Below are 18,434 nucleotides of genomic sequence, written 5' to 3' on the forward strand. Positions count from 1 at the left end.
CACACTCCAGGTTTTTGTTCTGTTTGTATTTCACCCTAGCAAGACAACAGAATTATTGAAAAAATATGAATGAATGCAATCTTAGAAAAAGACATTGAAATTTCAATATTAAATATACATTTTTGAGCACTAATTATAGATACTAATACACAATCTGGTAAAAGCAGTTGGCTGTGCTGCTTTACAAGTGAACATAAAATAGGGTCATGATAAGCATTCATTATAAATGACATTAAGAACTCACAGAGCTTTCTTCAAGTTCATTTCCGGTAGATTTTTCTTTGTGTATTTCCCAATGAAGAGCACAAACTGAGGAAAAATGCATGATAAATACTTAGTGCTAAATGCAGGCATTTAATATACTTCATGACTAAACAGTGAGATATATATATACATATATATATACATATCTAAGTGCTCATTTTACCTGAGGATATCAGCAGGGCGATCAGGATGATTCTCTGCAGCATCTTGTTGGCAAAAGAGTCTGAACACAATGAGATTTAAAACAACTGTCTGCTGCTTGTAGGTCTTTAGTGCTTCTTTAGAAACCACAGATTAAAAATAGCACCTTCAACATGTGAAGATGTACAGTCCGTCCTGTCATTACTTTTTTTTTTTTTAAATGCTGTATGTGTGATACTCAGGGTGCCATTTGTGATGAATTAGATTTTTTTTTTTTTTCAAATTAAGTAATTTCTAGAAATGCAAATTCAATAGTTATTGATATTTTCACATATAATAATGAGACACATACCTGTGCATATTCAGTCACATTCATTTTTGACCACAGGGCGTTGTTGTAGTATATGTGACAAACCTGTGGTGTCAATTTGACTGCATTAAACGATTGCACTCAAATTGAATGTTCCGTCATGAGGTACTTCCAAAAATTATTTGGTACTACCATGGAATATAATGCAATACAATAACTGGCTTTAACTACACATTAAACAACAATGCTAAAAATGTTTCATTCACATTCATAAAATGCTTCTGCCAAAATATATATCTTACTATGCTATCACATTAAAGGAGAAGTTCACTTCCAGAAAAAAAAAATGTACAGATCATTTACTCACCCTCTTGTCATCCAAGATGTTCATGTCTTTCTTTCTTTAGTCATAAAGAAATTATGTTTTTGAGGAAAACATTTCAGGATTTCTCTCCATATAGTGGACTTCTATGGTGCCCCAGAGTTTAAACTTCCAAAATGCAGCTTAAATGCAGTTTCAAAGGGCTCTAAACAATCTCAGCTGAGGAAGAAGGATCTAGTGAAACAATCAGTTATTTTCTAAAAAAAATGACGATTTATATACTTTTTAACCTCAAATGCTCATCTTGTCTAGCTTTGCGTCAACTCTGTGTATTCTGGTTCATGACAGTTAGGGTATGTCGAAAAAGTCCTATCTCATTTTCTTCTCCAACTTCAAAATTGTCCTACATCGCTGTTTTACCTTTTTTTTGTAAAGGACGTTTAATCCTCTTTGCATCTTCACTTTGAAAACACTGGGTCGGTACTTCTGCAGCGATGTAGGACAATTTTAGAAGTTGGAGAGGAAAATGAGATGAGAGTTTTTCAACATACCCTAACTGTCATGAACAGGAATACACAGAGTGGATGCAGAGCTAGACAGGATGAGCATTTATTTTTAGAAAATAACAGATCATTTCGCTAGATAAGACTCTTTTTCCTCGGTTGGGACTGTTTAGAGCCTTTTGAAGCTGCATTTAAAATGCATTTTGTAAGTTCAAACTCGGGGGCATCATAGAAGTCCACTATATAGACAGAAATCCTGAATGTTTTCCTCAAAAAAACATAATTTCTTTATGACATTTATTCTTTATGAAAAACATCTTGAATGACAAGGGGGTAATTAAATTATCTACACATTTTTGTTCTGGAAGTGAACTTCTTCTTTAACAACCAGTCAGTAAATTGTAAGTTAGTTGTGTGTTTGTTTCAATTAAAATAACCCAGAGTATAGGATTCACACTACACAGTTTTTTTTTTTCTGTAGTTGAGGTGTCAATTTCAGTTTCTGTAAAGCCACAGGCCTACAGAGTTTAGATTCAACCTTCATTAAATGCACCTCCAGCTAAACAAGTCCTTGAGGCTTATTTAAGTAATTCCTCAACTTGGCCTACAATGAAAAAAAAAAATTATTTGATCCCCTGCTGATTTTGTACGTTTGCCCACTGACAGAAATGTTATTTTAACAGTGAGAGACAGAATAACTTCAAATAAAATCCAGAAAAATGCATTTCAAAAAAGTTATAAATTGATGTGCATTTTAATGAGTGAAATAAGTATTTGATCACCTATCAGTCAAGATTTCTGGCTCCCAGGTGTCTTTTATACTAGTAATAAACTGAGATTAGGAGAAAACTCTTAAAGGGAGTGCTCCTAATCTCAGTTTGTTACCTGTATAAAAGACACCTGTCAACAAAAGCAATCAATCAATCAATCAGTAAAATTCCAAACTCTCCACCATGGCCAAGACTAAAGAGCTGTCCAAAATCCAGCTCTTTGGCATCAACTCAACTGTGTTTAGAGGAGGAGGAATGCTGCCGATGACCCCAAGAACACCATTCCCACCGTCAAACATGGAGGTGGAAACATTATGCTTTGTGTGTGTTTTTCTACCAAGGGGACAGGACAACTCATCAAAGGGACAATGGACCGGACCTCCTTTCTAAAGCCAGGGCATTGAAAATGGGCAAGACATCAAAGGAGTGGCTCAAGAAGAAGCACATTAAGGTCCTGAAGTGGCCTAGCCAGTCTCCAGACCTTTAATCCCATAGAAAACCTGTGGAGAAAGCTGAAGATTCGAGTTGCCAAATGTCAGCCTCGAAACCTTAATAACTTGGAGAGGATCTGCAAAGAGGATTGGGACAAATACCCTCCTGAGATGTGTGCAAACCTGGTGGCCAACTACAAGAAACATCTGACCTCTGTGATTGCCAACAAGCGTTTTGCCACCAAGTACTAAGTCATGTTTCGCAAAGGGGTCAAATACTTATTTTAACTCATACCTACAAAATCAGCAGGGGATCATATAATTGTTTTCCTCACTGTAAAATAAATATAGCTTCATGTTATAAAACGGTTGTGTTTAAAAGGATGATGTCTAAACATATCAGTCATTGTGAGAAAGACATGACAGGGGAGGAAATGGCTTGTGTGGTCGTGTCGATCTCAGGACTTAATTTTGTCTCAGATCTTCAGCCTTTTTGCATCTTAAGCAATAGTGAACACTACTGAGGCAAATTTACATTTTCTACACATCTTCTTTTATATAAACTAAATTACAGGGTGTGCAGGTAGGCAGTTTTTAAGCATATTTCATAAATCAATTGTATTCTGAAGTACAGTGTAAAAAACTTAAATGAAATATTTGGTAGATATCTCCAAGTTATTGGTGTTAATCTGGCACCTGGTGCTAATTTCCTTAATTATATGACAAACCCTATTTAACTGGCGGCATACCTCCAATTTTCACTGAGATTGCAAGATGGCGGATGAAAGATGGTGACTAAAACCTTGCAACAGGAGGTTGTCCAGATGAAGACCAAAGGGATGACCCTTTCAGCAACTAAAAGAGAAGTTGCTCATTCCAAATCTGTGTTGGGCCTCTTATACAGCTACAGTACATGGCCGGGTGAATGCAAATATTAAATATTCAGCAGCATGCAGTATCTTCCCTGCAAGCATCTCCCAATTAGTGTAGTTTTCATGCTAGACAATGCCCCCCTCACACTGCAAAACGGTTAAAGCAGTTCCTTGAAGCAAAGAATATTAAGATAATGAAATAGCTGCCCCAAAGCCCTGATCTAAAACCGACTGAAATTCTCTGAAAAATCCTTGGCGACAAATTATGGCTAGGAATCCCATTACAGTTACCAAACTGAAAGAGACTGGAAGAAGAGTGGACCAAGATCATAACAGTAAAGTCTAATGTCCTGTGGCCACAGATGTGCTAAAGTCATTCAAAGCAAGGGCCTCTACACATCCTACTGAAAGAGATGTAACTTTCTAAAATTTTAGTTGTAATCATCTTTTGTGCTATTAATGTTCTCTAATTCTGACCACTCTTTTTCACAAAATAAAGGTTTTTGTAGGAATGCTTCGGATATTATGTCAGTTTCAAACGTGTTACTAGTACTATGACAGCGTTTTAGTGCCATGCTAAAAAAAATAAAAATAATTTGAAGATTGTGAGATTAAAGTTGTAATATTTTGAGAATAAAGTCTAAATATTTTGAGAATAAAGTCAAAATTAAGAGAATTAAGTCAAAGTGTTTTTAGAAAAAAGTCGAAATGTTTTTAGAATAAAGTCGAAATGTGTAGGAATATCGAGATTAAAGTTACAATATTTTGAGAGTATATTCGAGCCTTTTGCCCATGCAAATAGTGAAATACCAACAATAATGTGTTTTTCATGCTCTTTAATGTGGTGGGACAGATTCCTGTATTCGCCTCAGTTTAAGTGCCATGTGAATCTTTCTGATTACAATGAGACATTTGTTTCATCAAATTAGGCTATACTTTTTTTTTTATTTCTTCTGATGTTCCTTCATGTTTATAACATGCTGTAAATTTGAAATAAAGTGGAAAAACATAATTATATTTTGAATTTTGTGATCAAACTGACAGAATTTGAAAGCTGAGCTGTGTTATATTAAAAGCAACAAAGCACAAAATTATTGCTATTACTCGGTGGCTGGGGCTATACTCAAAATATCCTCGAAACATTGTGACTTTATTCTCAAAGCATTTAGACTTTAATCACAAAACATTTCAACTTTATTCACAAAACATTTCAACTTTATTCTTGAAATTTCGTCTTTGTTCTCAAAACTTTTAGACTTTATTTTCAAAATATTTCGACTTTATTCTTGAAATTTTGACATATAGTAAGTACATTTTGCTTAAATTTGTTTTTTCACTGACTTCAAGCACATTCAAAAACTAATTCTGACCAGTCTTTTTCACAAAATAAAGGTTTTTGTAGGAATGCTTCGGATTTTTTGTCAATTTCAAACGTGTTACTAGTACTATGACAGCGTTTTTAGTGCCATGTTAAAAAAAATACAAATTTTGAAGATTATGAGATTAAAGTTGTAAAATTTTGAGAATAAAGTCAAAATATTTCGAGAAAAAAAAAGTCAAAATTAAGAGAATTAAGTCAAAGTGTTTTTAGAATAAAGTTGAAATGTTTTAAAGATTATAATCACTGAAGCTGTTTACACTGTGAAATTAATATCTTTCTAGAATGTATGTGTACGTATGTGTATGGGGGTAAATTTTAATAGCCTCAATGAGAGACTCAATGCAAGGGTTTATCAGATGATTGATGGTTTTTCAGGTCTAAGCAATGGCATAAATTGCTATAGACTTGGGACTTCATATTTTCATTCTTCTAAACTCATTCTTTCCTTACTTTCTCTACTTTTCTGCAATTTGTGTGAATGCATGTGTTTGTGTTAGATTAGTTTATACGTCTTAGATTTATCCAATAAAATCTTGTTTTTAATAGAAAAGGGACGTATCTTGTGTTTTGTGCTCAAACTGCCAATCTTGTTACTGTGCACATAAATTGTCTTTCCACTATATTCTGGATAGTAATATTCATTGCAGAGTTAATGTTAATGTTATCGCGTGCTGACTCTGAACCGCCGTAGAACAACAATTCTATTCAAATTTCCTATAAAATCTGGATCAATTCCCTTTGAGCTAAATTGACCTGTTTCCCTTACAGTGCAGAGGACTGGGTTTTGGTCTTTTTATTGTGTTTTTCTGTGTGTGCGTACTTGACCATGTAAAAGTGTTTTTGTATGACCGAAGTTTGGTGTAAAAAGTTTGTTTCATGCTTGCCATATTTGCTTCATATGTTTACGGGTAGACTGAAACTCGGTATTATAGAGCCCCTTATATTACATGCCCCTTGAAACCACACACACACACACACACACACACACACACACACACACACACACACACACACACACACACACACACACACACACACACACACACACACACACACACACACACACACACACACACACGTGTTTCTGGTGCATTTCTAAGAAACAAGGTTTCAGAACTACCTCATTCCAGCTTATATAAATATCAGTTCAGTGAACGTCTCTGACACAGCTGATGCTTCCTGAACTTCAGATCAGACTCTACGAAAACCTTTCATTCACACAAACGCAAGAACAACACAAGGTAAGTCTGCATCTTCAAATGTAGAAAGAGCAATATGATTCCAAAAAGTCCATAAATGATGTCTAATGCATTAATGTATCATTAATGTGATTATGTGTGTGTGTGTGAGTGTTCGGTCTAATTCTGTGTAAAGCAGCTAACCTTTTTATTTATGTCATTTTTTAATTGGCGCGCTAAATGAAAAGTTAACATCCAACAGTACTGTACATATTAAAATGATCAACATAAACAAGCACCTTTTATTGTGTTACGATATTAAGCTTTTACAGTTACAAGAAACACTGTCATTGCCATGTCAGTCTGCTGTTATGACAGACGATCAATTTAGACATTCAAACAGTAGCTTTAAAAATTTGATGACTTAATGGACTAACTTCCCCACCATTACAAACTTCTGCACTCACAGGAGGTGTTCACTCTACTTAATATTTACTTTCTCAACCTGCTCTATTCTCCCGTTTTTTCCTCAGGATGAAATCTGCAGCTCTTCTCTTGCTTCTCTTCATTGTGGCTCTTGGCAATGGTGTGAAACACCGTATCAGAGATCGATTTGATGAGTTCAAGAAAAGACACATTATCAAACATCCTTTTAATGAAAGAAATGATTGCTTGACTCTCCTTTCAAAGAGAGGTCTCTGTAGCAGTTCCCCTTTATCTTTCATCCAGGGTTCGGTAGGCAGCATTAAATCCATCTGTAGAACTGGTCAATTCATGGGCTCAGATCATTACAGAAGCACAGATCGTTTTCCAGTGTACCAGGTCAGAAGCCGCATGGAAAATGATGGGAACTGTACCATTACTAACTGTTCGGCTGGTGACTATTTTGTAACTGTTGCCTGTTACAGTACATACAAAAAAAACAAAAAAATTTCTTTACCTATGCACTATGTGACAAATGACAATGGAACTGATATTCGTCCTTGCTTTAATATAGGACTTAAGAAGTTTTGGGTGGCTTGAAACTATGCTGTACTAATACAAATTATCTGCACATTAAAAAAGTTGCTGTGATGCATGCATGATTTAAATCTGCTATAATTCCAAAAAGCATTTCAATAAAAGCTTGATGCAGTTTGCAAAGCACAGTTTGGTATCATGTCTGTTCTTCATTCATTTATATTGATTATCTTTCAGGTAATTTAATGCAAAGAATAACGTCTGATGTCATTAATTTCATTACATCAAATATTCAAATCCTATCAATACCAGAGTTTATTTACTGTAAGTAAACAGCCTTCATAACTAGATCTGAATATAGCATAAATATTGTGAGTCTGTGACATTTTAAACCTGTGCTAAATGACATTAAGTGCTCACAGAGCTTTCTTCAAGTTCATTTTCAGTAGACTTTTCTTTGTGTATTTCCCAAGAGCACAAACTGAGGAAAATGCATGATAAATAAATATATACTTCATGACTAAACAGTGAGAATATGTTATATACACTAACTTTTGACTGGTAGTGTGTGTGTGTGTATGTATATATGTGCATATTCAGTCACGTTTAATTTTTGACCACAGGGCGTTGTTGTAGTATATGTGACAATACCGTGGTGTCAATTTAACTGCATTAAATGCGATTGCACTTAAATTGAATGTTCCATCATGAGGTACTTCCAAAAATTCTTTGGTACTACCATGGAATATAATGCAATACAATAACTGGCTTTAACTACACATTAAACAACAATGCTAAAAATGTTTCATTCACATTCATAAAATGCTTCTGACAAAATATCTATCTTTAACTATGCTATCACATTAAAGGAGAAGTTCACTTCACAAAAATTTACAGATAATTTACTCACCCTCTTGTCATACAAGATTTTTATGTTTTTCTTTCTTCATTTGTAAAGAAATTGTGTTTTTTGAGAAAAACATTTCAGGATTTCTCTCCATATAGTGGACTTCTATGGTGCCCCCGAGTTTAAACTTCCAAAATGCAGTTTAAATGCAGCTTCAAAGGGCTCTAAAGTCATCTCAAACTCAAATCTCAGCTGAGGAAGAAGGGTCTTATGTAGTGAAACGATCAGTTATTTTCTAAAAAAAATTGACAATTTATATACTTTTTAACCTCAAATGCTCATCTTGTCTAGATCTGTGTCAACTCTGTGTATTCTGGTTCATGACAGTTAGGGCATGTCGAAAAAGTCCCATCTCATTTTCTTCTCCAACTTCAAAATTGTCCTACATCGCTGTTTTACCTTTTTTTTGTAAAGGGCGTTTAATCCTCTTTGCATCTTCACTTTGAAAACACTGGGTCGGTACTTCTGCAGCGATGTAGGACAATTTTAGAAGTTGGAGAGGAAAATGAGATGAGAGTTTTTCAACATACCCTAACTGTCATGAACAGGAATACACAGAGTGGATGCAGAGCTAGACAAGATGAGCATTTATTTTTAGAAAATAACAGATCGTTTCGCTAGATAAGACTCTTTTTCCTCGGTTGGGACTGTTTAGAGCCTTTTGAAGCTGCATTTAAAATGCATTTTGTAAGTTCAAACTCGGGGGCATCATAGAAGTCCACTATATAGACAGAAATCCTGAATGTTTTCCTCAAAAAACATAATTTCTTTATGACTTTTATTCTTTATGAAAAACATGAACATCTTGAATAACAAGGGGGTAATTAAATTATCTACACATTTTTGTTCTGGAAGTGAACTTCTTCTTTAACAACCAGTCAGTAAATTGTAAGTTAGTTGTGTGTTTGTTTCAATTAAAATAGCCCAGAGTATAGGATTCACACTACACAGTTTTTTTTCTGTAGTTGAGGTGTCAATTTCAGTTTCTGTAAAGCCACAGGCCTACAGAGTTCAGATTCAACCTTCATTAAATGCACCTCCAGCTAAACAAGTCCTTGAGGCTTATTTAAGTAATGCATTTAAATGGATTTCACTAACTTTGATATAAGTGTTAATTTCACTAGTGTTTGCAAAAGGCTTTTTGATGATAATGGCCTATTTGGCCCTTCATACTGTTATTAAATGTTTTTGATGGACCGAACAGAATCAACTTCTTAGAATCCTACCATCTGTAATCAGACTACACTGTTGGTCCTGTTGGAAACTCTGAGTATTTTAGTGTATAATTCAGTGTAATTCACAACTGTTTGCAATACAAACCAGTGTGTTCATAATTAAGATAATACATTCAAATAACATGTGACCCTGGACCACAAAACCAGTCATTAGGGTCAGTTTTCATTGGCCAATATTTGGCTGAGATACAACTGTTTGAAAATCTATAATCTGAGGATGTAAAAAAAAAAGAGAGAGAGAAAATTGCCTTTAAAGTTGTCTAAATAAAGTTCTTAGCAATGCATACTACTAATCAAAAATTAAGTTTTGATATATTTCAAGTAGGAAATTTACCAAATATTTTCATGGAACATGATATTTATGTAATATCCTAATGATTTTTGGCAAAAAAAAAAAATTTGACCCATACAGTATATTTTTGGCTATTGCTACTTAAGACTGGTTTTGTGGTCCAGGGTCACATATGGTAAGACACACCAATTTGCAATATCAAGGCAACACAGAATGCACTTTAATTTTTCTTGATTGACTGGAAAGAACGGACTACACTGGGTACGCTTTATAGGCTTTGGCCAGTCAACTTTGATAAAATAATATCATGTCTTGTACACTATAGGTCATGAAATGCAGGGCAGGAAGCAGACAAGCAGTTATAATTTCCTTTGAATTTGTTTCTCAGGAGGTGTTTTCTCACACTTAGTCTACAATGAGAAGAATTAGAATAAATAGCTTCTGCTGACTCATGGTCATTGTGTTTAAACGATGTAAAGATGCTATCAGATATCTGAACATACAGTATCAGTCACTATGAGAAAGACATGACAAGGGAGGAAATGGCTTGTGTGGTTGTGTTGATCTTAAAACCCAATTTATTTGGTCAGATATTCAGCCTTTTTGCATCTTAACCCCTAAACTGCCACCCCTCCCCCTACCATTTATATATATATATATATATATATATATATATATATATATATATATATATATATATATATATATATATAAAGTTATAGAAGATTAAAATTACTATTTTATTTTTATTTATACACTAGCAGTCAAAGGTTTTTGAACAGTAAGGTTTTTAATGTTTTTTAAAGAAGTCTCTTCTTGCTCACCAAGCCTGCATTTATTTGATCCAAACTACAGCAAAAACAGTAACATTTTGAAATATTTTTGCTATTTAAAATAACTGCTTACTATTTGAATTTATTTTAAAATATAATTTATTTCTTTGATCAAAGCTACATTTTCAGCATCATTACTCCAGTCTTCAGTGTCACATGATCCTTCAGAAATCCTTCCTATATGCTTATTTGTTGTTCAACAAACATTTATTATTATTATTATTATTATTATCAATAATTAAAACTATACTAAAACTAAACTAAATTATAGAATTAATACTTTTATTTAGCAAGGATGCTTTAAATTGATTAAAAGTGATGATAGAGACATTTATAATGTTACAAAAGATTTCTATTTTGGATAAATGCTGTTCTTCTGAACTTTCTATTCATCAAACCAACCTGGAAAAAAATTCTACTCATATATAATAATAACAGAATAACAGAATAGAAAACAGTTATTTTAAATAGTAAAAATATTTCAGCATTTTACTGTTTCTGCTGTACTTTAGAACAAATAAATGCAGGCTTGGTGAGCTGAAGAGACTCCTTTAAAAACATTAAAAATCTTACTGTCCAAAAAAACTTTTGATTGGTAGTGTATGTACAGTACTTTTATATAAGCGTATGCATTAAGTAAAATTAAAAACCCATATACTCTGTTACTGATGAATAACAGGGTGTCCAAAAACCAGTAACCACAAGAATCCACAGAAATCAGAAAGAAATGAAATAAAAACCAAAACACACAAATTGATTGCTTCATTTATATATTTTATTTAGTTTTCACTGTAATGCACATGGAATGCTTTCAAAGGAATCATTTATTCTCATCCAGAAATTTGGCCTGATCAGGCACAACAGTGAACTCCTTTATGGTTCTGTTCCTGGAACAAACAAAGCAAGCAAAAAAAAGTTACTAAAAATTTTAAATATCCATTTAACCATTATCACAATATTACTGTGAGAAAAAAGACATGATTGTAAACATTTGAAGTGGGTATTTCTGTGATCCCTACTTGCAGGCATGAATTTTAGTACAGATGGTATTTGGCCCGTCATCCGTCATCAGCTCATCGATCAGATTTTGCAGATACTTTTCAACAAAGTGCTTGCACTGAACTCTCAGCAGCTTAAATTTATCGCAGATGTTGTTCAGCTTGGTTTTGATTTCATCCTGAGGAAAATTATGGATTTAGTTAAAGTTGTTCAATAATAAGTCAGTTCAAAACTTTGTGACACTGGACCACAAAACCAGTCATAAGAGTCATTTTTTTTACAATTGAGATTTATGTTTTGAAAGCTGAAATAAATAAGCTTTCCATTGTATTGGTTTGTTAGGATAGGACAATATTTAGCCTATTTGAAAATCTGAGTGTGCAAGAAAAAGAAAATTGCCTTTAAAGTTGTCCAAACGAAGTTCTTAGCAATGCATATTACTAATCAAAAATTACAATTTACAATTTCCTACCATGATAATTTGGATTTATACAATGTATTTTTGGCTATTGCAACAAATATATCCATGCTACTTAAGACTGGTTTTGTAGTCCAGGGTCTATTTAAAATCAGTTATGACACTCACCGGCGTTGGCTTAGCGGAGATTTTCTTTTTCACCTCCTTCATGATGGCTTTGCATGTATCACACTTAATAGCCTTAATCTGCTGTTCCATCATGCCATCAGCCTGAAAAACATCACAATATTAAGAAAATCTGAATCACATAACAATAAACAGATATAAGCAGAAGCCAATCTTCAAATCTCTGCACTCAAAGAGAGAGTGCCATACACTATGCTGCTTAATTAGTCATCGATCACCTGTTAATCACATGCAAATGAGTCAAAAGTTTTCCCCCTTGTCTTGTTAAACAGATATGTGCATCAGTAATTATTTTAAAGTATACTGTTGTCATCAGGAAATGCTTACAGAGATCTCGTCATCTTGGTCCTCAGCAGAGTCCACCTCACGGATCTCCCAATGAGCTGCGCAGACTACAAATAAATGGACAATATTTAATGATTCAAGCATAAAACACCATATAGAAGTCATTTTAAAACTGAATTAGTGATCATTTTACCTGCGTATATGAGCAAGCTGACCAGAAAGAAGTTGCGGAACATCTTGATGATCTTTAATCAGTGTGAAGATGAAGCTTTCAAATTCAGGGTTCAATTGTGATCCTCAGAAGCCCGTGGAGCTCTTTTTATAGAGCTCTGCATCAACCGAAAGTTAGTGTTTTTTTCCAACCACAAACCACTGATGTATTGTCCAGGAGAAAAAAAAAACACTAATTTTGTACTTAATATACTAAAAATATTCTTTAGTTCTTCGTAAAATAATCCTAAGAACATTTTTGGACACTAAGATTTTTAATGATTTTTTTAAAAGAAGTCTTTTGCAGTGCAAGCATGCATTTATTTGATCCAGGGTACAGCAAAAACAGTAAAAATCTGAAGTATTTTTACTATTTAAAAGAACTGTTTTCTATTTGAATATATTTTAAAATGTCATTTATTCCTGATTTCAAAGCTGAATTTTTAGCATCATTACTCCAGATCCTTCAGAAATCTTTTTAATATTCTGATTTTCTGCTCAAAATACATTTATTATTATGTTGGAAACAGCTGAGTATAATTGTTTCAGGTTTCTTTGATGAATAGAAACTTCAGAAGAATAGCAAAAAAAAAAAAAAAAATCTTTATCATCACTTTTGATCAATTTAAAGCATCCTTGCTAAATAATATAATTCATGTCCCCCCAAAAAGCTTTTTATTTCAGATCAATTCTGATCTTTGGATTTTTCTATTCATTAAAGAATCCTGAACAATATTTTTCATATTTAAATATTGATATTAATAATAATGAATGTTTCTTTACAGAAAATCAGCATATTGGATTGATTTCTGAAGAGTCATGTGACACTGAAGACTGGAGTGATGATGCTGAAGATTTAGCTTTGATCACAGGAATAAAATACATTAAAAAAATTCAAATAGAAAGCAGTTATTTTAAATAGTAAAAATATTAAACTTTTTTTTTATTTAAAAAATGTTTTTGCTGTACGTTGGATCAAATAAATGTTTAAATGTTAAAATAAATTATTATATTTTAAATAATTAATAAGTGCATTTTCTATGTATGATGAGTATATTTAAGTGTATAAACGTTGGTTTGAGTTGTACAACATGTGGTAACTAAATGCATTTTTTAACAGAGTAGTAAAAAAAACGTTTTAAAAACAAACAAAAAACTAAACATGTTTTTAGTATATTAAATACAAAATTAGTGTGCAAAAATATTGCACTTTTTCCACCTGGGTACACTTATATCAATCAATTTTGATTAAATATTATCTTATATATAAATACATATTTACCTGTATTTTAAAAGAATGAAAAGAGCATATCATTTTTTCAACAAAAAACAAAAAAGACATCACTGTAGTCTTATTTTATAGTGAACATCAAAATATATCAGGCACTTTGTCATTGAGTGTCTCTTTTTTTGTCTCTGATTGCCTCTTGTGGAAAATAAATGACACTAACTTGCATTTTATGGTTAGGGCCACTAGAGGGGCCTATAGGATGTCTGGAGATTTTATGCACAGCAAATAAACTAACACAGGGGTCTCCAAACTCGGGCCTACAGGGCCAGTGTCCTGAAAAGTTCCTAGCATGCGCAGTAAGATCTTGATTATCTGGTTCAGGTTTTTATTTGGGGTTAGAGCTCAACTCTGCAGGGCACCAGCCCTTCAGGACAGAGCTTGGAGCCCCCTGAACAACAATATGGAAACACACTCAAATTTGAAACTTGAATTTTATGCATTCAGATTAAAAAAAAAAAAAGAATAAGAAATGGTTCTTCATTCCAGCTCCATTTCTTGCCCCTTCTATGGTGTCTTTGGACTTGCAACCCTTGAGTGAGTTCAGTCAGCCTTCAAAGTCTTCTTAACACAGTGACCTTTGACCCATCTCAATCTTTAAGGTATTTTAATTTCCTCTATTGATTTCCTCATCAGCTTGGATACATAGATTGTCTTTTTTTTTTTTTGCACCCTTTCAGTGGTTTGGTTGATGAAAATCTGGGCTGAAAACAAAATGGTTGTAGTTTCAAACCACAAAACTGTGATTACCTCAACTCAAGCTAAATGTTTAAACTCAAAGGGAATTTGGGGGTACTTTCCCTGTAATAGGTTTACTGACAATGCAGACCTGCATTATTGCTTTCTGAGCATCTGATGATCAAAAATGTCAGAAATTACTAACATGACGTCATTCACTTTTTCGTCATACACTTTAACCAAACTGTGTTGCTGTGAAAACTGAAAGTGCTTGTTGCACCAGAATAGATTTAAAATGAAACAATCAAGATGAAATTGAAGTGCAGACTTTAAGCTTTAATTCAAGGTTGAACAAAATTCAAGAATTGAACACAAAAATCTAACATAATATGCTTAGGTATTATATATTTTTTTTATTCACAGTCGCCCCATTTTCAAGGGCTCAAATGTAATTGGACAAATAAATACAATAATAAATAAAATGTTATTTTTTATATTTTGCTGAGAATCCTTTGCAGGCAATGACTGCCTTAAAAGTGCCATAGAATGGCAAACTGTGTTTACCTTGGCAATAATAACAGTTCAGTACATGGACATGACATACCATAAGTCTCAAACACCATCGTTTCCTCCTTCTTATATAAATCTAGTGTTTGCAAAAGACCACCGAAAAATAGGTCAATTCCAACATAACACCGACTGTTACGCAACATCCCCGAGATCGTTAATAGTTACACCCCCAACATTTGCATCGCCCAATCATCATTAACTTCAGTAAATCAGTAAAATAAGGCAAGCCACTGAAGGGACACGGTTAGCTTAATGCTAGCGCTAGCCTGTTACATTGCAGTACATAAGATTTCACTTGCCACATAAACAGAGAGATGACTGCGCTGATGATGGTGAATGATGGAGAAATTACTGCGCTGATGATGGCGAATGATTTACAGATCCCGAGTATCATGAGAATCAACTGAACTTGTGTGGTAGGAAGCACTCCCTCTGCATTATAACTTTACACAGAGCACATGGATCACAGTGATGAGACTAAAATGTCGGCGACTCAAAATGGCAGATTCAACAAACCACATATTAAAAGCGGCTAGAGCTCCTAAATAAATATATATTTTTATCAATGTGCGAGCTATAGAGATGAGCAGCTCTGTGAAACAGCCAATCAGAGCAGAGCTCATTAATATTCATGAAGCTTCCATATAAGGCAATAACAGAGCATTTCATTCTAGGGACAAATCCTAGGGTTGTAAATGGACCTGTAAAACCGTTTCTGGAGATTTTTTGCCCTTTCCTATGCCATATACCTTCTATGTAGATATCAGAGAACAATTTAAAATATTCTCTCGATGAATTCTATGGCACCTTTAACTAGAACTCATTGACGTCACCAGAGACTGGGTTTCCTCCTTTGTGATGCTTTGTCAGGACTTAACTGCAGCTGACTTTAGTTGTTTGTTTGCAGGTATTTCTGCTTTTAGTTGTGTCTTCAGCAAGTGAAATGCATGCTCAATCTTGTTGAAATCAGAAGATTGACTTGGCCATTGTAGAATATTCAACTTTTTTACCTTTAAAAACTTTTGGGTTGCTTTTGCAGTATTTTTTGGGTCATCGCTTATTTGTACTATGAATCAACTTGCTCCATTTGACTGAACCTAGCTCAAGAAACAGCTTTTGAGTCAATTGTCCAATTACTTATGGTCCCTTGAAAAGGAAGGGAGGTGCATGAGAATACTCTTAAATTAAAGCTCAGAGTGTGCACTTTAAGCCCATATACATAACTGTAACTTGAATATGTTTTGGTCTGCAGCTAAACTAATACAAATTCTGACAGTGTCCAAATATATATGGACCTGCTGACTGTATATCAGAGAATAGATTTAAAATTCGTTCAGAATGATGAGAAAATGTTGACACTGTTTACCTTCATTTTTTAGTTGTATAACTGCATGTAGTCACATCATAATCTTGCAGTAGCAGCATCTTGCAGAATCTCTCAGGAAAAGCTGTTTGAGAAGCTCATTAGCACAAAATGTGTCACAAAATTGCTGAATGTGTTACCATCTTAACAAACTCTTGCCATTAGGCTTCAGCCTGTCATAAAATTGTTTATAAATGGACAAATACTTTAAAACATTTGTTTGTACAGTAAGGGAAAAAATATTTGATCCTCTGCTGATTTTGTACATTTGCCCACTGACAAAGAAATGATCAGGCTATAATTTTAATGGTAGTGTCACGAGCCGGGTTTGACTCTCGCCATCTAGTTTCTTCTCTCTATGTCATTTTCTCTTTCTCCCTCTCCCCAGCTGTCTGCTATCGCAATCGGGGCTCGCGCTGATTGTTTCTTCACCTGTTCCCCATCTTTGCTCTGATTGTCCTCTCTATTTCTACCCGTTTGTTTCTGGGCATTACTGCTGATTATTACTCTCTGTGCCAGTACGTCTGCTCACCACGATCCTTTACTTTAGTGAGTCCTGCTCTGTCTATGTCCTGTCGAGTTTGCTGTCCAGCCCTGTCTGTTGCAAGTAACCGTCTAGACTTTTTGTGTCTGCCCAGTTTTGCTGTATTTGCGCCTTTTGGCGTCTCGCCCTCCCTGGAGGCTACCCCTGGCTCACCTGTTACTGCTGAGGAGCTTCCCCTGGCTGCGCTGCCGGTGACTGCGCTCTCCTGCTGTCTCTAAGACTTTTAGTTCCTGTTTTTCAACTTCAGTAACCCTGTTTGCGCTACCGAAGAGGAGGTGGACGGCAGACAGCTTGTGTTGATCTTTTGTCCTTGCAAAGAACGAAATAAATCCTCTGTTTTATTTTCCTGCCTTCGCCTCTGGGTCCTTCTCTCTACACGTAACAGATAGGTTTAGTTGAACAGTGAGAGACAGAATAACAACAACAAAAAAGAAAAATGCATTTCAAAAAAGTTATAAATAGATTTGCATTTTAAAGCGTGAAATAAGTATTTGACCCCTTCACAAAACATGAATTATGGCAAAACCCTCGTTGACAATCACAGAGGTCAGACGTTTGTTGTAGTTGGCTACAAGGTTTGCACACATCTGAGGAGGGATTTTGTCCCCCTTCTCTTTGCAGATCCTCTCCAAGTCATTAAGGTTTCGAGGCTGACGTTTGGCAACTTGAATCTTCAGCTCCCTTCACAGATTTTCTTTGGGATTAAGGTCTGGAGACTGGATAGGCCACTCCAGGACCGTAATGTGCTTCTTCTTGAGCCACTCCTTTGTTGCCTTGGCCATGTGTTTTATTTTATTTATTTATTTATTTTTATTTAACCTTTGTTTAACCAGATAAAATCAGTTAAGAACAAGTTCTCATTTACAACTGCGACCTGGCCAAGACAAAGCTAAACAGTGCGACGAAAACAACAACATAGAGTTACACATAGAAATAAATAAACATACAATCAATAAACCAATCCATATACAAAAAAAAGCAAAATATAGTACAAAATACAATATAATTAAGAAAGTAGGGAAATAAATAGGCCATAGTAACAAAATAAATTACAGATTTACACTAAATTAATATTGAAAATATGAAAATGCAAACAATGAAGTGCAACTAAAAATACTAAAGTACACAATAAATAGAAATAAGAGGCTATAAACAGGTGCCGTGATCAGTAAACAGCTGATCAGCAGTTTTGACAGCTGATGCTTAAAGTCACTGAAAGAAATAGGAACCTCTAGTTTCAAGGATTTTTGCAATTAATTCCAGTCATAGGCAGCAGAGAACTGGAAGGAACGGTGACCAAAAGAGGTATAAGCTTTAGGGACAGCCAGTAAAATATACCTGGTAGAGCGCATACTACGGGTAGATGTTGCTATAGATACCAGGGAGCTGAGATAGGGCGGAGATATGCCTAATAAAGACTTATAAATGACTTGAAGCCAATGAATTCGGCATCCTATCCACAACCCATTTTCAATGCCTTGGCTGAGGGAAGGA

At 34.5% G+C, this 18,434-nt stretch overlaps 1 protein-coding gene across 1 annotated transcript; it reads right to left on the reverse strand.

The window, feature by feature from the left end:
* Window positions 1-11,219: 11,219 nt before the first annotated feature.
* Window positions 11,220-12,523, reverse strand: LOC141295301 (antimicrobial peptide NK-lysin-like). Its single transcript, XM_073826509.1, has 5 exons — window positions 12,481-12,523; window positions 12,330-12,394; window positions 11,985-12,086; window positions 11,419-11,576; window positions 11,220-11,286 (listed from the first exon to the last, which is right to left on the reverse strand). The coding sequence occupies exons 1-5, from the start codon at window positions 12,521-12,523 to the stop codon at window positions 11,220-11,222; spliced, it is 435 nt and encodes a 144-aa protein (XP_073682610.1).
* Window positions 12,524-18,434: the final 5,911 nt, after the last annotated feature.

The sequence above is a fragment of the Garra rufa genome, chromosome 21 (assembly GCF_049309525.1).
Source record: "Garra rufa chromosome 21, GarRuf1.0, whole genome shotgun sequence".
In the NCBI taxonomy this organism is placed as follows: Eukaryota; Metazoa; Chordata; class Actinopteri; order Cypriniformes; family Cyprinidae; genus Garra; species Garra rufa.

Coding starts and splice junctions, on each gene's coding strand:
- LOC141295301 (XM_073826509.1), bottom strand. CDS start 12,523: ATGTTCCGCAACTTCTTTCTGGTCAGCTTGCTCATATACGCAG. Junction 11,577..11,984: donor TCTCCGCTAAGCCAACGCCG/GTGAGTGTCATA, acceptor AATTTTCCTCAG/GATGAAATCAAAACCAAGCT. Junction 11,287..11,418: donor ACTAAAATTCATGCCTGCAA/GTAGGGATCACA, acceptor TGTTTGTTCCAG/GAACAGAACCATAAAGGAGT.